Source organism: Oryctolagus cuniculus, chromosome 1, assembly GCF_964237555.1.
Source record: "Oryctolagus cuniculus chromosome 1, mOryCun1.1, whole genome shotgun sequence".
In the NCBI taxonomy this organism is placed as follows: Eukaryota; Metazoa; Chordata; class Mammalia; order Lagomorpha; family Leporidae; genus Oryctolagus; species Oryctolagus cuniculus.
Window position 1 is genome coordinate 184,374,879 of NC_091432.1, and position 20,939 is coordinate 184,395,817.

At 40.5% G+C, this 20,939-nt stretch overlaps 2 protein-coding genes across 2 annotated transcripts; both read right to left on the reverse strand.

Annotated features, from left to right (window-relative positions):
- Window positions 1-3,450: 3,450 nt before the first annotated feature.
- Window positions 3,451-4,038, reverse strand: LOC100355421 (interferon omega-1). Its single transcript, XM_002708063.2, has one exon. It carries the CDS (start codon window positions 4,036-4,038, stop codon window positions 3,451-3,453), a length of 588 nt encoding a protein of 195 aa, XP_002708109.2.
- An 8,509-nt stretch (window positions 4,039-12,547) lies between these two features.
- Window positions 12,548-13,117, reverse strand: LOC100355669 (interferon alpha-10-like). The gene has a single exon (XM_002708064.2). It carries the CDS (start codon window positions 13,115-13,117, stop codon window positions 12,548-12,550), a length of 570 nt encoding a protein of 189 aa, XP_002708110.2.
- Between the last annotated feature and the right edge of the window lie 7,822 nt (window positions 13,118-20,939).

Genomic DNA, 20,939 nt, shown 5'->3' on the forward strand with positions numbered 1-20,939 from the left:
AGCATGAGCATGTGTCTAAGCAGAATGGAAGTTCAAAGCAAAACTCTCTATTTTGAGTTACTGGTGGGTTTATAAGCATTGCATTCTAGCTTTCTGTTATGATTTTTAAGTCTCTTTTCACTTCTGATGATTCGCTATCTCTTTTTTAAGATTCATATATTTATTTGAAAGAGTTACAAAGAGAGGGAGAGACAAAGATATAAAAATTAATGGAGCATACCTATAGTGTAATATCTAAAATATCACCACCTAAACACAAGGCCATCTCTATTTTTTTTCTATTTTTAAAAGCAAGTTTATTTATGAATAAATTGGCTCTTAAAGTTCACTCTGTCTCTCTGTCTCTCTCTCTCTCACTATCCACTCTGCCTGTCAAAAAAAAAAAAAAGTTCACTCTGACAATGTCCTAGGCATATCCATTCCATTTGTTCCCTTTCAGATAGACTGGTTCCTTCTCTGGTACCTCTTACAACCATATCTGGGGTAAAAGGAATGAAATTCACTTCTTATGAGTCTGTCATTCACATCCATCCCATATAATTTGGGATAGTGCCTGGGCAAGAGGAAGAAAGAGGGGGAAGGATTGATTTGGGGACACTTATAAGTGCTCAGCAAACGATTTTTTTTTTAACTGAAGTATCCTATACTCTGCTCAAAGTGTGAGTGTCAAGGCCAGTGAGAGGTCAGGACATGTGATTCTGGGCATATTGGCCAAGTTAGTCTGTCAATTCAGAATAAAGTCTATTACTACAGATGTGACAGGTTGTGAGCTGAAATGGATGTGAATAGGATGAAATAATGTCAACAGAATATGAATCCCCCCACCCACTGCACCTGTAAACAACTAGTATTTCCACTAGAAATATCGGCTACAACCGGAAGAGTCATTATTGACACCTAGTAAGAAAACAATGGAAAGAGACAGTCAACTCTATTAAAATCCTGGCCCCTTGTCTTAGGTCCAGAACTTCTAGAATATGATATCTATTGTGTTTCTGATATGAAAACACAAGTGAGGGGCCATGGCATTGTGGTATAGCAGGTAAAGCTGCTGCCTGTTGATGCTGGCATCCCATGTTTGAATCCCGTTACTCCATTTCTGATCCCACTCTCAGCTAATGTGCCTGGAACAGCAGCAAAAGATGGACCAAGTATTTGGACCTCTGCACTCATGTGGGAGACCTAGAAGAACTTCCTGGCCCTTTGATTCAATCTGGCCTAGCCCTGACCATTGGGACCATTTGGGGAGTGAACCAGTAGATCAAAGATTCTTTCTCTCTCTCCCCCTCTTTCTCTGTAACTCTGCTTTTCAAGAAAGAAATCTTAAAGCATGCACACAAACACACACACACATACTTCAGAGAACCCGAGGGCCAGGAAGCACACATTCTGCTCCTAGATAGACTAAAAGCATCCAAATATTTTAGTGGCCTTCCCCATGTCTTTACCCATAGCACTGGTGATGTTCTTTGGCATCCCTTCCTGTTTTCATGACTGTGGATTGCCTTACAGTAAAGGTCTGAATAACAAGCAAGCTTCATGGGGCCGGCGCTGTGGTGCAGTGGGTTAACGCCCTGGCCTGAAGCGCTGGCATCCCACCGTATGGGCGCTGGTTCAAGACCTGGCTGCTCCACTTCTGATCCAGCTCTCTGCTATGGCCTGGGAAAGCAGTAGAAGATGGCCCAATTCCTTGGGCCTCTGCACCTGCGTGGGAGACCCGTAAGAAGCTCCTGGCTCCTGGCATCGGATCGTCGCAGTTCCGGCTGTTGCAGCCAATTGAGGAGTGAACCATCAGATGGAAGACCTCTCTCTCTCTCTCTCTCTCTCTCTCTCTGCCTCTCCTCTCTCTGTGTAACTCACACTTTCAAATAAATAAATATTAAAACAAACAACAACAAAAAACAAGCAAGCTTCATGCTTCTGAACAAATGCAGAAACTATTTCTTTCTCCCTCTTTGAGGGACAAGAATAAAGTCAGGTTTCCCAGGGAAAGCTGCATGGATCCAGTTCCAGGAGGATGGGGCCACTGTTGCCCTCGTTGAGGTGCTGTGGAAAATCCTCAACCTGATCAGCATGAACGGCTCACCTGTTGCTTCCAAGGAGACCCTCTGGAGAAGCTCCTCTCTGGGCTTGGTGCGATTTGGAGACTGGCTCAGGTCAGGAGGAAAAAGTGGATACAATTCCTGAGACACATGATTACTTCCTTTTGGTTGTAAGAGGTTGTCCTTATTACCACCTCATTTACACCTTCACTCAGGGAAGTGGTTGATAATTCAAGAACCATACTTCTATATACAACTTTCAGTAAGACTTTCTGCATTTTTATGCCTTCCAGGCACCTTGGAATGGAGTCGGTTATTATTTGTTTTTTCCAACATCATTCTGGCCTAAAATTTTTAGTGTATAATCATCTTTTTCCTTTACTTTTCTCTGTAATACTTCATGTAAATGAAGTTAAGTAAATACTAGAACATCTTTTGTTTCTTTCCAAGTGATAATTTTTTTCAATACAATAAGAACCATGTTCACTTTATTCACCTGTTCGTTCTTTCTTTCTTTCTTTCTTTCTTTCTTTCTTTCTTTCTTTATTTCTTTTTTGACAGGCAGAGTGGACAGTGAGAGAGAGAGAGAGAAAGGTCTTCCTTTGCCGTTGGTTCACCCCACAAGGCCGCCGCGGCCAGTGCTCTGCGGCCAGCGCACTAAGCCGATCCGAAGCCAGGAGCCAGGTGCTTTTCCTGGTCTCCCATGTGGGTGCAGGGCCCAAACACTTGGGCCATCCTCCACTGCACTCCCAGGCCACAGCAGAGAGCTGGACTGGAAGAGGGGCAACCAGATCAGAATCCGGCGCCCTGACCAGGCCTAGAACCCCGTGTGCCGGCGCCACAGGTGGAGGATTAGCCTATTGAGCTGCGGCGCGGCCACCTGTGTTTCTTGATGGCAATTCTATAATCTGCCACTTTGACCATAGACTTGTATATATTATGTGAATGAAATGAATAAATAAGTAAATAAATATTACCACACATTCTTAAATTTGGTTTAGAAAACCAGATTTAGATTGTTTCTAGAAAAAAAATCCAGAAGTTTTCTTTGATAAGAATTTATTAAACAAAACAATAAATTGAAAAAATAAATATGAATAATAAATTTATCTAGAAAGCAAAATGAATATCTGTTATAAAATCTGTAAATATTGAAAACTTTATAAGATGCAACAATAAATAAATATAAATAAATAAAAGACAAAAAATGAATAACTTCAACACTGTCATCTCTTAGAGATTTTGATACCCCTGGAATTGAACTTTTTTGTAACCCATGCACCCTTAATAAATGAATAAAGTATTTGAGGAATTAATTATTAGAGTTCTTCAACTACAGCATAAAGAAGAGTCTTTAGAAATGACCAAGTGCAAGTGGGATGTGGCAGACTAATCAACGAGAACCATCTCAGGATGACGCCAGGTCTCCATCCTTGCTTCTTAAGCTTTCCTGCAAGTCTGCTGTTGAGGAGAAGGCTCTCCTGATCTCCATTCTGACGAGTTCCCAGGCACAGCCACTGTGTTTCTTCTCGTCCAGGTAGAGACGGATTCTCTGGAAGTACCTCTTCAGCATCAGTGTTGGGCTGTCAGCCGTCAGGACAGAGTCTTCCTCTCCCATGGCCTGTACCAAGCAGGTCTCCAGGCCTTGCAGCTGCTGATGAAGGGCAGTGTGCAGTTCCTCCAGGAGGGTGTTGTTCCAGGCAGCAGAGGAGCGCGCTGTGTGGAGGAGGTTGAAGAGCTGCTGCAGCATCTCGTGCAGGACAGACACGGTCTGGTTCTTCTGGAACTGGCTGCCGTTCACCACCTCCCGCGGGAACTGGAAGTCTCTTCTGTCCTTGAGACACAAGACAGGGGAGACCCTCCTCATCTGGTCCAGAAGCACCAAGGTCTTCCTGCTCAGCGGGACAGAGTTGTGAGGCAGGTCACAGCCCAGAGATCCAACAGGGCCATAGCTGCACAGCACCAGGGCCGTCAGCAGAGGGAGTAGCTGGGCCATGGGGAAATGAGGCTGCTGCTGTCCTGGCTGGGCTGGGGTCTGGGTGAACCTTGGACTCTAGGTTCTCTGAAGGCATTCTGTCTGTGCAGGGCTTTATATGGGGTGCATGCAGAGTTTTCATTTTCTGCATTCCTGTACACTTTTACTTCCCTTTTTGGTTTTTATTTGTGTATTCTCCAATTGCCTAACATGATGCCATCAGGCTAAACCATTCATTTTTGAAGTAGATGATTAATTTTCCTCAAAAATTTCAAATGTGTCAATAAAAAAAGCCATGTCTCAATTAAATGAGAAATTTTTTGTCCTGAAGTCAGTATTGCATATACATGTGCAGATAATTACACATGTAGACACATTTTTCATTAAATATTATTCTCTGTTCCAGGAAGAAATCATTAGTGCTGAGCCCAGGTCCCATGTTCACCCTCAGTACTAACAATAGGAAGTTAGATTCCCTTGGACTTACAGGTTTCTATGTTTGTTAATCTATTTCTTCTTCCATCTGTGGCAAATAAACTCTTTGTATAAAAGATTTATTTATTGATATTTGAAAGGCAGAGAGAGAGACAGAGAGAGAAGAATCTTCCATCTGCTGGTTTGCCCCCCAAATAGCCACAATGACCTGGTCTGGGCCTGGCCAAAGCCAGAGCCAGGAGCTTCTTCCGGGTCTCCACATGGGTTCAGGGGCCCAAGGACTTGGGCCATCTTCTACTGCTTTCCAGGCCACAGCAGAGAGCTGGATCGGAAGTGGAGCAGCTGAGAGTTGAACTGGCACCCACATGGGATGCTGGCATTGCAGGTGGAGGCCTAGCCTTCCCACCACCACTCCAGCCCTTGCAAAAAGAAAGAATGCAGTTTTGTGCACCTGGTTTTGTTTTCTATTGAAGATGCTGATGATTTTCAAGGAATGAGCATTTCTATTGTGTATCTTCCTCTAAGAACACTAACTCTGGTCCATGTGTTTATATTTTACAGTGACCACAGGTTAGGGTCACTGTAGACATTATCTTTCTCTTGCTGTTATTTTCTGACAGCAGATCTGTGGTTCTTGGCAGGCTGGGCCAAGACCCCTGGCAGAAATCCTGGTTCTTCAAGGTGCATGTGGTGTGGAGACTCCAGTTCCGTGATAATGTCATTGCTCCAGCACTGCCTCCCTGAGGAGGTGATTGTCACACTTGGTAACAGCCTCTCTGCTGGAGTGACAGTGTCCTCAACTCCAACTGCTCTGAGTCCTTGAGAGCATCCCCACCACATCCTGATGACTTGAGAACTCCTGCAGAATCCCCGCCCTTGCCTCTATAGAGTGTGTGAAGACCCTGCACCTCGGCAGCATCCTCTATCTTTCCTCACTGACATCTCCCACTATCAAAAAGCATCGGCAGGCACAGCTTCTGATAGCAATGACGTGTGAAGGGATTATCCAATTACCATAATTTCAACTTCCATAGCCAAGGAATTTTTATTCTGTCATACAGCTTTTATTTTTTTGACTCTTTTGCTAAACTACTGAACTTTTGCTATGCTCAGAATTTCTGAGCTGAGTATACCGGTTTCAAGGAGGGGGCTTTCTCTCATTAGAAGCTCATATTGGAGAAACTAGGGACCTTCTGCTGCCCCTCCAGTGGGTGTGACTCAGTTGGGCTGCTTTGTTCTTTCAGCATGCAGAGAACTGGGGCACCCAATTAGTTAGGGAGAAACTGCATGCTTTCTTTGCTTATTTGTGACTTTTTAAAACAATTTAGTTTAGTTACTTTTATTTATTTGAGAGAGGAGAGTTTTTGATCTCCCATCTGCCGATTTACTCCTCAAATGTGCACAATAGTTGAGACTGGGGAAAGTCGGAGCAGGGAACATAATCCAGGTTTCCCATGTTGGGGAGCATGTACCCAACTACTTGAACCACCACCACTGCCTCTTCTAAGGTGTGTGTTAGCAGGAAGCTGGATTCCGAAGCGGACCTGGGACTTGAACCCAAGGGCCTGATATGGGATCCAAGCATCTTAATTGACATTTTAACTAGTATGCTAAATGCATGTCCCTGTGTTTTGTTTTATTTTGTTCTTTTCATTTTAAATTTTGTAACTTCTCTGCCTAGTGGTTCCCTGAGCAAAGTTTCTCTTCTTATTTCTGTACTGTCATATGTTTCATCCTGATGTTAATACAAGCAAAGGGAATGAAAAGAAAGAAAAAGGGGTTACTCCATTTTCCTCTTTAATTTTCTTTGCTTCAGATTCTTTGTTTCTCATTTTAGCTTCCCTAGAAAACAGACTTTAGTTGTTTGTGAGCAAAAAGAAAGCAAATGCAACTCTGATAGTCATGAAAATGAAATAAGGGAAGTGATCTATGATGACGCAAGGACAAAGTGAAAATTAGCAAAATTCAGAACTGCCACAAGGGGGCCAGGGACATGACAGAAAGAAAGAACTGAGGCCATTGCTGAAGGTACAAAGGCGGGAAAGTGGCTGCTTCTGCAGAAACTCCAAGATGAGCCCCTCCTAGGTCAGTGAACTGCCCTCAGCTGTCACCTGTTTCTCCTGTTCAACCCATCTGTGGTGAGCTCTGCGGAGAGAAAGGAGGAGTCACACCAGCTCTCTCTCAAGAGACTGAAAACAAGTCCCCTTCACTAGATCACTAACCCCCTCCAGGAGAACAGTGGATATTAACCTTTTTGAGCACTCTGCCTGGTTAATAATCCTCCCAGACAATGAAAAGACTGTCTTGAGAAACCTAGAATTAAAAAAGAAGGAATTGGATGATCCTAGGAGATTCTGCTCTTAATCTCAATAAAAATAATACTGATGATACCAATATAGAAAAATTCATTGTATGCTAATTATGAATCCTCCATTTTTATAAAATCCTTGAAAACATTGACTCAATCCTTGCATCACTGCTACTTGGGTTACGCTGTTTGTATAACTTGTTGTAGAGAAATATAAATCTGAAAGAATAGGCCAAGAATCTAAGATCAAAACCTTAAAGATATTTCAGATAATGTCTTGTCTGGAAAGACTCATTTAAAGAAGAAAAGAATATATAGGAATATCAAAATTTTCAAGGAAAATAGAATAAAAGATTTTTGGGGGTACAAAAAGTTTTAAAATATGTGTATATTAAAGGTCTTCAAAAAGCGCATGAAAGGGGCCAGTGCTCTGGCATAGTGGGTCAAGCCTCCACCTGTAGCACCAAAACCCCATATGGATGCTGATTCAAGTCCCGGCTGCTCTGCTTCCAATCTGCTTCCCCTATGCTAATGGCTTGGAAAAACAATGGAAAATGACCCAAGTGCTTGGACCCCTGTACCTGTGTGGGAGATCCAGAGAAAGTTCCTGGCTTTGGATCAACTCAGCTCCAGCTGCTGCAGCCATTTGGGGCATGAACCAGTGGATGGAAGATCTCTCTCTGTCCCTCCCTCTCTGTCTGTAACTCTGAATCTCAAATAAATAAGTAAATATTTTTAAAAAGTGCATGAAAAATGTGCATCAAAAAACCTGCACAAATTACAAACATTTTTTCATCAGAATAAGTATATATATATATATATATATATATATTTTTTGACAGGCAGAGTGGACAGTGAGAGAGAGAGAGACAGAGAGAAAGGTCTTCCTTTGCCGTTGGTTCACCCTCCAATGGCCGCCGCGGCCAGCGCGATGCGGCCGGCGCACCGTGCTGATCCGATGGCAGGAGCCAGGAGCCAGGTGCTTTTCCTGGTCTCCCATGGGATGCAGGGCCCAAGCACCTGGGTCATCCTCCACTGCACTCCCGGGCCACAGCAGAGGGCTGGCCTGGAAGAGGGGCAACCGGGACAGAATCCGGCGCCCCGACCGGGACTAGAACCCGGTGTGCCGGCGCCGCTAGGCGGAGGATTAGCCTAGTGAGCCGCGGCGCCGGCCCAGAATAAGTATATTTTTAAATTCCATTTCTCCATAAACTTTTTGAAGTTCTCTCATGGATATGAACATGGAATCTGTGAACCAATGAGAGACCATGGCATGACATCTGTAGAGCAGGGAGGGTAAGTGACAAGGTAGTCTCAGTTTCAGAGGATTGTGATCCATTGTTTTGTTGTGAGTTGGTGTGACCAATTTTATGTTCTAAGCAAAGTAGACAAAATACTTTAAGTTGTTTTTTAAAAAATAGACTTTTCTGTTATTTCAAAGAAGCTTTTTTTTGTTTAATGATTTCTCCAATGAACTATAATAGAACAACTTGGTGAACCCATAAGCTGCAAATCCTTGGAAGTCTATTTTTTGACTCCCCGGTTTTATTGTGAATTTAAGAATAAACAAAAAGCACCCAAATTCTTCCACTCTATCTGGAGTCCAGCTTTTTGAGCTCTGATTTCTCCTTCAAATCCTCACTGACCCCACAGGAGGAGCCTCTCCAGTTCAGCTGCTGTCCCATTGCCAGATGACAAGTCACCCCCAAGCTACAGAACTTCATCTTGTCTACTCAGAGAAACCAGTGAACAGTTTCTTCTCTTGTTTTTGTTTCCAAAACGGGTGTTACTAACACCTGTCCTGCTGGGTAGGCTCTGCCCCATGAACTGCTAAATAAATTCATATACATGCCTGTGTCCCTTCTGTTCAAATGTTGTTTTGTATTTTTTCTCTGTTTTTAGAGGCTACATAATGACTGAAATTTAAGAGATTCTTTGAATTGCATTGGCCCTGCCAATACTTTTTCTTGCATTGATTGGGTCCTAGAGAGGAAATTCAAGTTTGTAGCAGGCATTCGAACAACCCACTTCTCTTCTAGTACTCTACAGACTGTTATGAGGTCAATGTCAGCCATGCTGGGGCCACTGCAGTTGGCCACATCTCCATGGGAGAACTCCGTACTCTCAGCTTCACTTCAATATCCTCTCCCTCTGTTAGGACTGATATGTGATCAATCAGTTGACTCAGGCTGTGCTTTGGTATTGCTCTTTCTGTCCCCTGAGGATCTGGGGCTATCCCAATCCATGCTGTACACATCTTTCTGCTTCCAGGTTCTCAAGCTGCTTTTGGCTCTGTCATCTTGATGCTTCACATCACGCACCCCGGCTTTCTGATAAATGGGAGTCACAAGGTTGGTCACAAGTCACAAGGTGCAGTCTCCAGTGGATTTAGAACATGGAGGTGTCTAAATGGAGGCACAAAAGAGATACCAGATGTCTTCAAAATCAACTTCAGAGAAAGAGAGAGAGACTGACTCACACAACAGATTGCTAAATATAGAGCTCCCATCCAGTAGTCCACTCTCCAGTCTATATTGGTTGGAAGCTGAGACACGTTGAAGCCAGGATCCAGAAACTCAGTCCAGGTCTCCATATGGGTGGCAGGAACTCAACTACTTCAGTATCACCTGCTGTCTTCCAGGGTCTGTAAAAGCAGGAAGCTGGGATCAGGAACTGGTGCAGGCATCAAACCCAGGCACTCCCATAATGAGATGCCAGCATCCCAATATACTTCTGGATTTTTAGTAGCTCATCAGACATAGTGGACAGGGCTCTCTCTATTTACTGTGTTTCTAGGCTGGACAGGACATTACTGGGTCTTGACCATTGCAATTTAGGAATCAGCAGGTACAAAGGATGTGACCAACATTACACTCTTCCTCCTGGGGCTCCTAAAATGTGACAGTCTCCATCTGCATCCCAATCACTGACCACATCCTTCTGGACATCAGGACATTGCTCCCTGCCTCCCTCATACCCTTCCTCAGGTACACTGGATGTGCCTTGGGAGGCCAGAAGTAGGGGGTAAAGTTTGGCTGCACCTAGGCATGTAGATGGTGGTGGGAAAATTATAGTCACCCTCTCACCTCAACCCCTGTCCTGTTCCCTACAGCCCTACCTCCTAGTTCCCCAATACTGTAGACTATAACCAGGTAATAATTCTGAGATATGAAACTAGACATGACTATAGAGAGTTTCAGGGCCAAGTGAGGGTAGGAGACAGATCCATAGACCTTTTACATATAATATAACAATAAGTAATATAATATAAATATAATTTTTAAATATTCAAAGCAAGCAGAAACCAAAGAATGGAACAGATCATATCTGAAAGATGTTGGATAGCCAGATTTTTTAAAAGTTCGTGTTGCACTGCTCCTAAATTGTTTTCCCCACAGGTGGTGGAGGAGGAGAGAAAGCTGAAGAACAAAATGCTTTGACATGGAAATTAGAGCTCAGTGCCACATCACAGAACAGCAGCCATCTAAAGGCGAGGCCTCCAACCTCAGCCAGAGATTTGAGAGATCTGCTAAAGTGAATCTCTTCCCTGCCAACTGAACAATTCACACCTGAGTAATTCTCACACACTGCTCGATTAGCTTCTTCAGTTACAACGTGCCACAACACCTCTCAATTCCACTGGATGGACATTCCATAGGTGTCAGTTGGCAATGGTCGTCTTCTCTAAAAACAATTACTTATGTGTCTGCTCAGCTATTGAGTCAAGGTGGAACCAGTGCATACTCATTCCCTATTCAAAGTGATAGGATTTTCTCCTGATTCTGAAGTCAAAAGCCAGGATTTGATAGTAGAAGGTGTTTGTGAAACTAACAACTACATACGTGTGTGTGTGTGTGTGTGTGTGTGTACACACATAAAGAGTGAATGGCCCTTTAAATAGGTGCATTTCCCCTTACAGTTCCACACTCAGATGTGCAGGCTCTCCCATCTCAGTGTGCCCTACAGACCCTCAGGGCAGTGATGAGTCAGGATACTCCGGAGACTGCACAGGCTGGAGGTAAGGGACCCATTCTGACGTTTCTCCCCAACCACGTAGCTGTCAGTTGCCCAGATAATCCCAGATGAGGCTCGAGCTTTTGTTCCTCACGATGAAACAAAAAGTTAAGCAGATAGACTTTGCCAGTGCTGACTTCAGTTCTTTCCAGGACAGAGACTCCATTTAGCTCTGAATAAAGCAAGTTTGCAAGCCACAGGTTTGGCACGTTTTTGTCCACCCTTGCCAGCAATTGGCAGTCTTCCCCTGTAAATCTTCTAATAGCTCCCAGAGTATGATAGATCTGTTTCTCTTTCCTTTGTGCTGCAGCTACTGCTACATCACTGTAACAGGACACCCTCTCATTTCCAAAAATGAGAAAAAACGGCCATTTCATAGGACAGTCTGAGCAACAGAACGTTCATTCAACTTTACCTTTTAATTCATGACTCTCAAGGGGAAATAGATGGCAAACAAAACTAACAAAATAAAATAAAACCAAACAACAACTGCATGAATCAGCAGTCCACTGAATGGGAAGACTGCAGTGTCAATTTCTACAAGAAGAGAAAGAAAACTGGTATGAAATGAGGATAAAGGAAATTGGTAAAGAAAAATTAGAAAGAAACAGGGGAAAGTATGAGTGTGAGTGTGAGAGGCGCTAACAGATAAACATGACATTTTCACTTGCATGTAGGAGACTGAAGTTCCTGCTATCTCCCTTTTGCCTGTGCAAATCAGACATGGTTCCCTGTGCAGGGTGAGTGCTCTTCATTTTCTCCAAGACACTTCCCAAAATTCTGGCTTTTTGTACCTTTATGTTTTGGCAGATAGTTATTGAGAGAGGGTAGAAAAGTTCAATATTTTGATAGATATCTTTACAAAAATATAAGAAAATAGCTATCATATTTCATAGAATTTTTATACCCTCAAAATAGAATGAGAAGAAGTTACATTAGAAATAAAACAAACAGCAGGTGAACTTCAGCATCTGCATTCCTTGTAAATTGCAGGTTCATATATTCCAATGGGAGCAGACATTCACCATTAGATGTCCAGCAGTCAACTCAGAGAGGAGAGGTCTGCTTCCATTCTTATTTCCTGACATGCCTTGGTTCACCTTTGGTAGAACGGTTGTTTTTGTTTTATCTTTCTTCTCATCATAATGTTTAACCATGATACTTGTTTTAGCTTTTTTTCATGCAAAAACCAAAAACCCAAGAAAGCAAGAGCTATAATTTATAGTATTCAGTTCCATACCCTGAAGGGAATACTACAGTCTGGTTTAGAGAGTCAATTTTTACTTATAACTTACCTAATCATTATGAGTAAATGAACCCCTACCATCTATTCTTTAATCAGGTTGCACAATAAGGCTTAGAATTTCTTTTTAAAGAAAGAACAAATTCAAGTTTTCCCTAATAAAAGTTTAATGATTGAAACTTAATAACAAATTGATGAACTATAAATAACACATTTATTATAATAACTACAATGTAAAAGAGCATATGATCTTATATGAATAAAAAAATACAGATCTCATAAATATTTAAATAAATAAATAGTTAAATAAATAAATATTTAAATACATAAATATGTCCGTTTTCATGGTCATCTCTAAGTAAATAATACCTGAAGAGCTGAACACAATATTATTTAGTAGTCAGGAAAAACCTGACAAGTTGATTGAATTCATGCCATCATTGTGGTAAAAATGAGACTGAACTGGCAAAACTTAGATGTGTGTGATATGTGTACAGTCAACAGAAATCATTTCCATTTTGGACCCAGTCTCATTCCTTGCTCCAAATTCTTTCTTGCCAGATTCTTGATAAAGAGACGGCTCTCCTGGCTTCCGCTCTGACAACCTCCCAGGCACAAGGGCTGTATTGCTTCTCTGCCAGATAGACAGCAATTCCTTGGAAGTATTTCCTCACAGCCCATGCGGAGTCCTCATGCTTCAGGGGCGTCTCCTCCTCCCCCGCTCCCTGCATCATGCAGACCTCCAGGTCACTCTGCTGCTCGAAGAGTCCAGTGCAGAGTCTGTCCAGGAGGGCCTTGTCCCAGGCAGCAGACGCCTCCTTGGTGCTGAACAGGTTGAGGAGCTGCTGGGTCATCTCGTGGAGCACAGAGATGGCCTGTGCCCTCTGGGCCTGGTGTCCACCCAACTCCTCCAGGGGGCACTGAAAGTCATGTCTGTCCTGCAAGCAGGAGAGAGGGGAGACTCTCCTCATTTGTCCCAGGAGCATGGAGGACCTCCCGTCACTGAGGCTGTGGGTCTGAGGCAGATCACAGCCCAGAGAGCAGAGGGACTTGGAGCTGAGCACCAGCAGGGCCAGCAGCGAAGAGAAGGGCAAGGCCATGGGGGATCTTGCAGATGCTGCTGGCCTGGCTGAGGTGGCTGATCAGAGCCTCGGCCTCTAGGTTCTCTGAAGACCTTGCTCTGCTCAAGTGCCTTAAATAGGGGACGCGCTACTTTCCTTTTTCTGAATGCCTTCTCTTCTCTTCACTTTCTACTTCTCACTCTCTGTTCAGTTTCTACTTCTGTTTTTGCTTTCATTGTGCACTCTCTTCATGGGTCTACAACAGATTTCTCACCCATTTTTGTTTCATTATTGGCATCTCTCTCCTATCCCTGAACCTCTTTAGATATTTTTCCAGATTGACAACCCAATTAAATTTTAATAGCACAGATATCACTACTTTGTATATAAAAAGTATATAGTATAATCTTTTTATTAATTATGATGTTAAGAATGGTTAAATAAAAATATTAAGTTAAAAGCTAAATTTAAAAGGTTTGACTTCATTACTAAATTTTCAAAGTGACCTAACATATTTACTCACATAAATCAAAATGTATCAAATTAATATGCAAATTGACAATTGGTAAAAATACATACCATTTCCAAGATAAAAAAATTCTTAATAATCATTCAAAACTGCTACAAACTATTGAAAAATTAAACTATTTTCTTAAACACTTATTTTTAGTGTAGTTACCTTTCAATTTTGCTTTTTTTTTTGTGCTGATTAAGTAATAAAATACCTGTATTTATTTCTCAAAGCCCACAACACAGAAGCACTGAGGATAAAACATAAGCATATTACCTATTCAATACATTAATAATTACATCAAGTACCAAACACAAAAAATGCTGACACTGCCTGGATGAATATTAAGATATGGCCAATTTTGGGGCTGGCACTGTGGCACAGCAGGTTAACGTCCTGGCCTGAAGTGCTGGCATCCCATATGGGCGCCAGTTCAAGACCCAGCTGCTCCACTTCTGATTCAGCTCTCTGCTATGGCATAGGAAAGCAGTGGAAGATGGCCCAAGTCCTTGGGCCCCTGCTCCCACGTGGGAGACCTGGAAGAAGCTCCTGGCTCCTGGCTTCAGATTGGCACAGCTCTGGCAGTTGCAGCCAGCGGGGGAATGAACCATCGGATGGAAGACCTCTCTCTCTCTCTGCCTCTCCTCTCTCTCTCTATGTAACTCTTTCAAATAAATAAAATAAATCTTAAAAAAAAAGATATGGCCAATTTCAATGTTTTGTAAAAAAAAGTTAATAATGAAGTCAAATAGTCTTATAAATCAAAGCAAATAAATGGCTGTGACTGAAAGACTTTCCAGGATTTGCTGAATCTCTAGGTCATATGTGGGAGATGGCCTCTCCATATATGTAGCGGTCAATGGACTAATCTTGCTTATATTTTTCCTTTTTCTATAAAGTCAGTGTCAATGTTTCTCATGTGATACACATGAAAACCCAACAAATGAAAATAAATAACATAGAATAACGTTTTCCAAGATATTGTTGAGCTGAGGAGCACCACCAGCTATTACAATATCTAAGGTTTGTTCAGTCCCTCAAGAACTGCTTTTCATATCCTTGGGAGCAATATTGTACCCAATGAAAATGCATAGCTGAGAAAATATCATTAATTTGATTTTGTTTTAATTTCCTGAAGAATCTTCAGAAGTTCCAATTCATTTGATATCTCTTTTTGGAACTGGCGTATTTCAGTAAGTATTTAAAAGATATTTCCTGCATCTTAAAAGAGTTAATTAATAAAGTTAATATTAAAATAGGGAATGAAATAGCTGAATTGTATATAAAATGTGCATCATCAGTCAAATGTTTATAGTATTTGCAAAATGAATTCTTTCCCTGTAATCAATATTCTCATTTTTCATATTTATTGAATATCTGCCCAGCCCCATTTAATCACTGGAGACATCAGTGACCCAAAGAAATAGTGATAGGTTCTACTGTTGTCCCCATTTACTAAAAAGAAAGAAAGAATGTAAAAGAAAGTACAGGAATTTAATGAATTATAGAGCCATTATTGGCACCCAATAAATCTGACACTGAATCTTTTGCTTTTATCAGTTCTCTGGGAATATTTCTGCTTTAGGAACCAGAGCTGATTTTTGGACTGATCAATATTTTTCCAGTACAGTCTTACCTAAATAATGGCAGGATCTCTTCACTTTCATTTTTTTCTCCACTGAAAAGTACCATTTGTTTGTGCCAGCATATTACATTGTAATTAAATTGGGCCCCACTTTACATTTACCTCTTATATCCTAGTTTTGTCTTCTTGAGAGTGTATCTTTATAAACTCAAATGTCTTTGGAAAACACTTTCTATAGCCCAGTAATATATTCATCTACAGCTCTTGGAAATCCTATATATTTCTATTTATTCAAATATCCCTAAGATGTTAATTTTTACCTATTTAATGCAAACCTAAGATTATGTTTTATGCTCAGCAGTAAAGTGGGCTTTTCTTTGATGGGAGGTTTTTTTTTTTTAATTTCTGATTTAATCTCACTACTCATTATTTGTATTATTTGTGCTTCAATATTAGTAAAGTGTTTGTATCCAGAATTTTCCCATTTCTTCTAAGTTATCAAGTTTGTTGCCATGTAATTGTTCACAGTAATTGATAATAATCTACATATGTCAGTCATAATAAGTTCATTTTTGACTCTGATTATTTGTTTAAATGTTCTCTCTTATTTACTAGTTTATCATTTTTTTATCCTTTCAAAGAACCAGTTCTTTGTTTCATTGATTTTTTATACTTTTTTAGTCTCCACATTTTTATTATTTCACTGAGTTTTATTATTTTTTTCTCCTAGTAATTTTGGATTTGATTTGTTCCTTTTTAAAAATTCCTTGAGGTGTAGCCATGCATTGTATTTTTGAGATCTTTCTGCTTTTTTTTTGATACAGGCATTAATTGCTTCAACATTTCCTCTTGGTACTGCATTTACTATATCACATAGGTTTAGATAGGTTGTGTTTCCAATTTCATTGGTTTCAATAAATTTTTAAATTTTCTCCCTTGATCTATTGATTATTCCAGAGTAATTTACATGTATTTATGTGGTATCCAAAGTTTTTCACGTTAGTGATTTCTGGTTTCATTGTATTGTGGTAAGAAAAAAACTACTAATTATTATTAATAGTTATTATTACTATTATTTCTATTATTCTATTACTAGTTACTATTATTTCTATTTCTAACCACTATATTGACTTGTTTTGTGACCTATGGTCTACCCTGAAAAATGTTCCATGTGTTATTGAAAAGAATTTGATGAGAAGAATGAATATCCTGTAGCCCATTAGATCCAATTGATCTAGGGTACAATTTAATTCTGCTGTTTCTTTGTTGACCATCCATCTGAATCATCTGTCTGCTTATAAAACTGGGGTCTTAAAAATCACTTACTATGATTGTATTAGAGTCTATCTATCTATTTAAGTCTATTAATATTTGCTTTATATATTTGAGTGCTCTGATATTAAGTGTATATGTATTTACAATTGCTGTTTCCTCTTGCAGGATCAAACCTTTTATCATTATATAATGTACTTCCTTGTATCGTTTTAATGGATTTTGATTTTAAATCTATTTTATCTGATAGATGTATGGCTATTCTTGCCTTTTTTTAGGTTCCATTTGCATGTAATATCTTTTTTTAAAGACTTATGTATTTTGTTTGAAAGGTAGAGTTGAGAGAAGAATATTCCATCTGAAGGTCATTCCCTAAATGTACACAATGGTCCAGGCTAGGCCAGGCTAAAATGAGGAGCCTGGAACTCCATCCAGCATCAGATCTCCCACATGGGTAGCAGGGACCCAAGCAGTTGGGTCATCTGTCACTGCTCTCCCAGGCACATTAACGGGAGCTGGACAGGAGTGGGAGCAGATGGGATTCTAAAAAGCACCCATATGGGATGCTGGTTTTACAGGCAGTGGCCCAAATAACTGTGTTATAACACCAGCCTGGAGTATCTTAGTCCATCCTTTCATTTTCAGTGATAATGAAGTGAATTTCTTGTAAGCAGGGTATAGTTGGGTCTTGTTTTTGTATCCATATGCCACTCTATGTCTTTGAATTGAAGAATTTAATCAATTTACATTTAAGGTGATAATTGATAAGTAAGGTCTTATTACCACCATTTTGATACTTGCTTTGTATTTTAACTTTTATAATCTTCATTCCTCTTTTATAATCTTTATTCATTAAGTTACTTATTTTGGTAAGTGTTAGATATTGTTTGTGTTTACTCTGAGGCTTGTGAAAAACTTCTTTTGGTCATGCCAGATGTTTTGAATGATAACAATGTAACATTGCTTATAAATATAGGAAATGAGACAATCAAGAAACAGAGCTAAGAAATACCAATAAAGCTTTCTACATTTGCACTCCATTCTTTCCCATATTTTGAATTTTTGTTGTTCAGTTTTACCTCTTTCTACGTTGCTTGTTAACATTTTGATGTAGTAATTGTAATTTTTCAAGTCTTTATTGCTAAGATAGATCTATGCACCATGTTTACAATATTAGATCATTCTGAATTTTTGTACAATTTCTCTCTCTTTTTTTAAAGATTTATTTATTTATTTGAAAGTTAGAGTTACACCGAGAGAGGAGAGGCAGAAAAAGAGAGAGGTCTTCCATCCATTGGTTCGCTCCCCAGCTGGCCACAACTGCCAGAGATGCACTGATCCGAAGCCAGGAGCCAAGAGCTTCTTCGATGTCTCCCACATGGGAACTGGGGCCCAAGGACTTGGACCATCTTCTACTGCTTTCCCTGGCCATAGCAGAGAGCTGGATCAGAAGCAGAGCAGCTGGATCTCAAACTGGTGCCCATATGAGATGCCAGTGCTTCAGGCCAGCATGTTAACCCACTGTGCCACAGCACTGGCCCCTGTACAGTTTCTCTAACCAGTGAGTCTTCTACCTGATTTTTTTTAAAAATTATTTATTTTGTTAATTTGAAAGGTAGAGTTGCCAATTTGAAGGGCAGAGTTATGGGGGCTGAGGTAGAGATACAAAGAGAGATCTTCCATTGTTGGTTTACTCTCCAATTGGCCACAAAGGTGGGGCTGGGCCAGGTCAAAGCCAGATTTAGGAGTTTCATCCAGGACTCCCATATGGGTGCAAGGGCCCAAGGACATCAGCTTTCCTCTGCTGCTTCCCAGGCACATTAGCAGGGAGCTGGATCAGAAGTGGAGCAGCCAGGACTTGAACTGGCACCCTTATAGGATGCCTACATTATAGGTAACAGCTTTATCTGTTATGCCACAATGATGTTCCCTCTACATTAAATTTTTTTCTTTTTATTTATTCAGTTGGAAGGATATCATTTAGCATTATTTTTAAGACAGGTCTGGTGGCAATAAAGTCATCTTCTTCTATTTGTCTGGCTATTTCTTTCTCTCTCCCTCCCATCTGAAAGATAGCTTTCCTAGGTACAATATTCTTGGCTGGCAAGCTTTCTCCTTCAACACTATGGATGTCTTGTCCCACTCCCTCTTGGCCCATAGAGATTCTGCCAAGAAGTCTGCAGTCAGGCAAATTAGGATCCCTTTACGTATTATTTGCTCTTTTGTATTGAGAATCTCCTGTCCATCTTTAATCTTAGAGAGCTTTATTATACTATGTCTCAGGGTATACTTGATTGGGTTGAACCTGACTAATGTTCTTTGACTTTGATGTACCTGAATAATTTTATTTTTGTATAGATTTGGGAATTTTTCTATCATTATCTTTTTAAATATATTTTCTACCCTTTGACATTCTCAAGTATCTCTTTTTCATACTCTCTCAAAGTTCCCATAGGCTCTCTTCGTTTTTTTTCTGTTTTCTTTTTTCTCCTCTAGTTGTGTGTTTTCAAACATCTTGTCTTCAAGTTCATTGATTCCTTTTGTATGATATATTCTTCTATTGATCCTATTGTGTTTTAAATATTGATTAATGCATTTTTAATTTGAAGGATTTCTGCTTATGTTAGTTACTTCTATCTCTCTGTCAAGTCTCTCTGTTACAACATTAAATAATTTCTTGGTTATCTCTTGAAGTTCATTGAATCATCTTAAAATGGTATTTTGAAATCTTATCCGACCATTTGAAAATTTTAATTTCTAGATGCTTGATTTCTGGCATCTTATTTTGTTCATTCAATGAGGCCATCATTTCTGGAAGTTCTTGACACTTGTTGTATTTGATATTACTTCCAAATTGAAGGATTAGTTTTGGGAATCTGCTTTCATTCATTGTTGTCCTTCCAGAAATTCCAAGCAGCTTTTCTTCTCTGAGCCTGTGGACACTTCTACTATTGCACCATTAGATGCTTCCTCAAGTCAAGGTTTGCTGTAGGTTCACTGGGTTGGACATTTTACATAACAGTTAAGATGCCATGTAGGATGCCCACATTCCTTACTAGAGTCCCTAGGCTTGATTTCTGCTTCTGCTTCTGATTCAGCTTACCACTAAGGTGCACCCTGGGAGGCAGGTGATGACTCAAGTAGTTGGGTCCCTTCCATCCATGTGGGAAACCTGGATTGAATTCTGGTCCACCTTCAGCCTGGTCCAGCCCCATCTCTTTTAAGCATTTGGGGAGTGAAGCAGAAGATAGAAGTTCTCTTTCTCTATTTCTTTCTCTCTCATACTCACTCTTGTTCTCACTCTCCAAAGTAAAAATTCAAAGACTAAAATAAAACATGTCCCATGCTACTTTTGCACTGCTGGTATGCTGTTCAGAATGATCTTGGAAGTGCATAAAAGGAAGTAGTTTTCTTCTACAAGCCTCTTCCTAGAGCTAGGGTAGGTCTAGATGCCAATTCTTGTGGCCACCAATGACATAATGCTGGGTATCCCTGGTGCCCACAGCCCACTAATACCAGCACAGCCTTGAGGTAGGACTGAGGTCCACACTGTATGGTTTGTTTGTTGCTGAGGTGAATTCACATCCCAAGTCTTATCCACCACCACTGAGGCAATCTGGGATATAAAGGCAAACAACTGGCTCACCAAACTATACCTGGCACCAGAGCAGATCCAATAGCTTCATCTGTATGCAGTGGCCTCAAGATAAGGACCATTAGGATCTACTCAATGTTGGATTATAGCAGTCTGACACTGAGTCCCAATACTGCCCTATAGTTCCTTGCTATCAGCCCAACTGTTGTTGTTAGAGCAACTACTTGGCTTCTACTTCTACTTGGTATCTCTATAGGGAGTTGGTAGCTGAAGCATCTTACTCTGAAGTTATCTAGCTCAACTTCCCAACTTATTATTTTTCTTTAACATACTTTTGATGTCATATCTGAAAGGTCAACATCAGGGTTAGACATTTGGTATGATGTTTAGGATACCACTTGGGATACCTGCATCCTCTATCAAAGTACAGCTTTGTATTCAATTCCATCTTCCTGCCTCCACACTAGGAGGCAGCAGGTAATGGCTCAAGTATTTGGGTCCCTGCCATCCATATGAAAAATCTGGATTAAGTTCCTGGCTCCTGCCTTTGTCCTGGTCCAACCCTGGCTACATCAGGCATTTGGAGAGTAAAGATGGAAGATCTCTACCTTTGTGTTTCTTTACACTCTTTCTTCCTTCCCTTTCAAATAAAATGAAAATTTCACAAAAATAATTCATCAAAAATAATAAAAAGCCACCACCAAATACAAAATTCATTTTGGTTTTTCATTATTTTTTAAAACAAGTTTAAAGATGAAAACAATTGGCTCTAGAATCCCACACTGAGAAGCAAGTAGGCACATCCACACTATTCCTTCCTTTCAGATAGAAATGGGATCCTGTGCAGTCAGAAAGAAGTACTAACCTATCTCTGAGATTTTATACCTACCTTTTCCTC

What these genes read in the sequence shown, in the direction of transcription:
- LOC100355421 (XM_002708063.2), bottom strand. Translation starts at nt 4,038, where the DNA reads ATGGCCCAGCTACTCCCTCTGCTGACGGCCCTGGTGCTGTGCAGCTAT.
- LOC100355669 (XM_002708064.2), bottom strand. Translation starts at nt 13,117, where the DNA reads ATGGCCTTGCCCTTCTCTTCGCTGCTGGCCCTGCTGGTGCTCAGCTCC.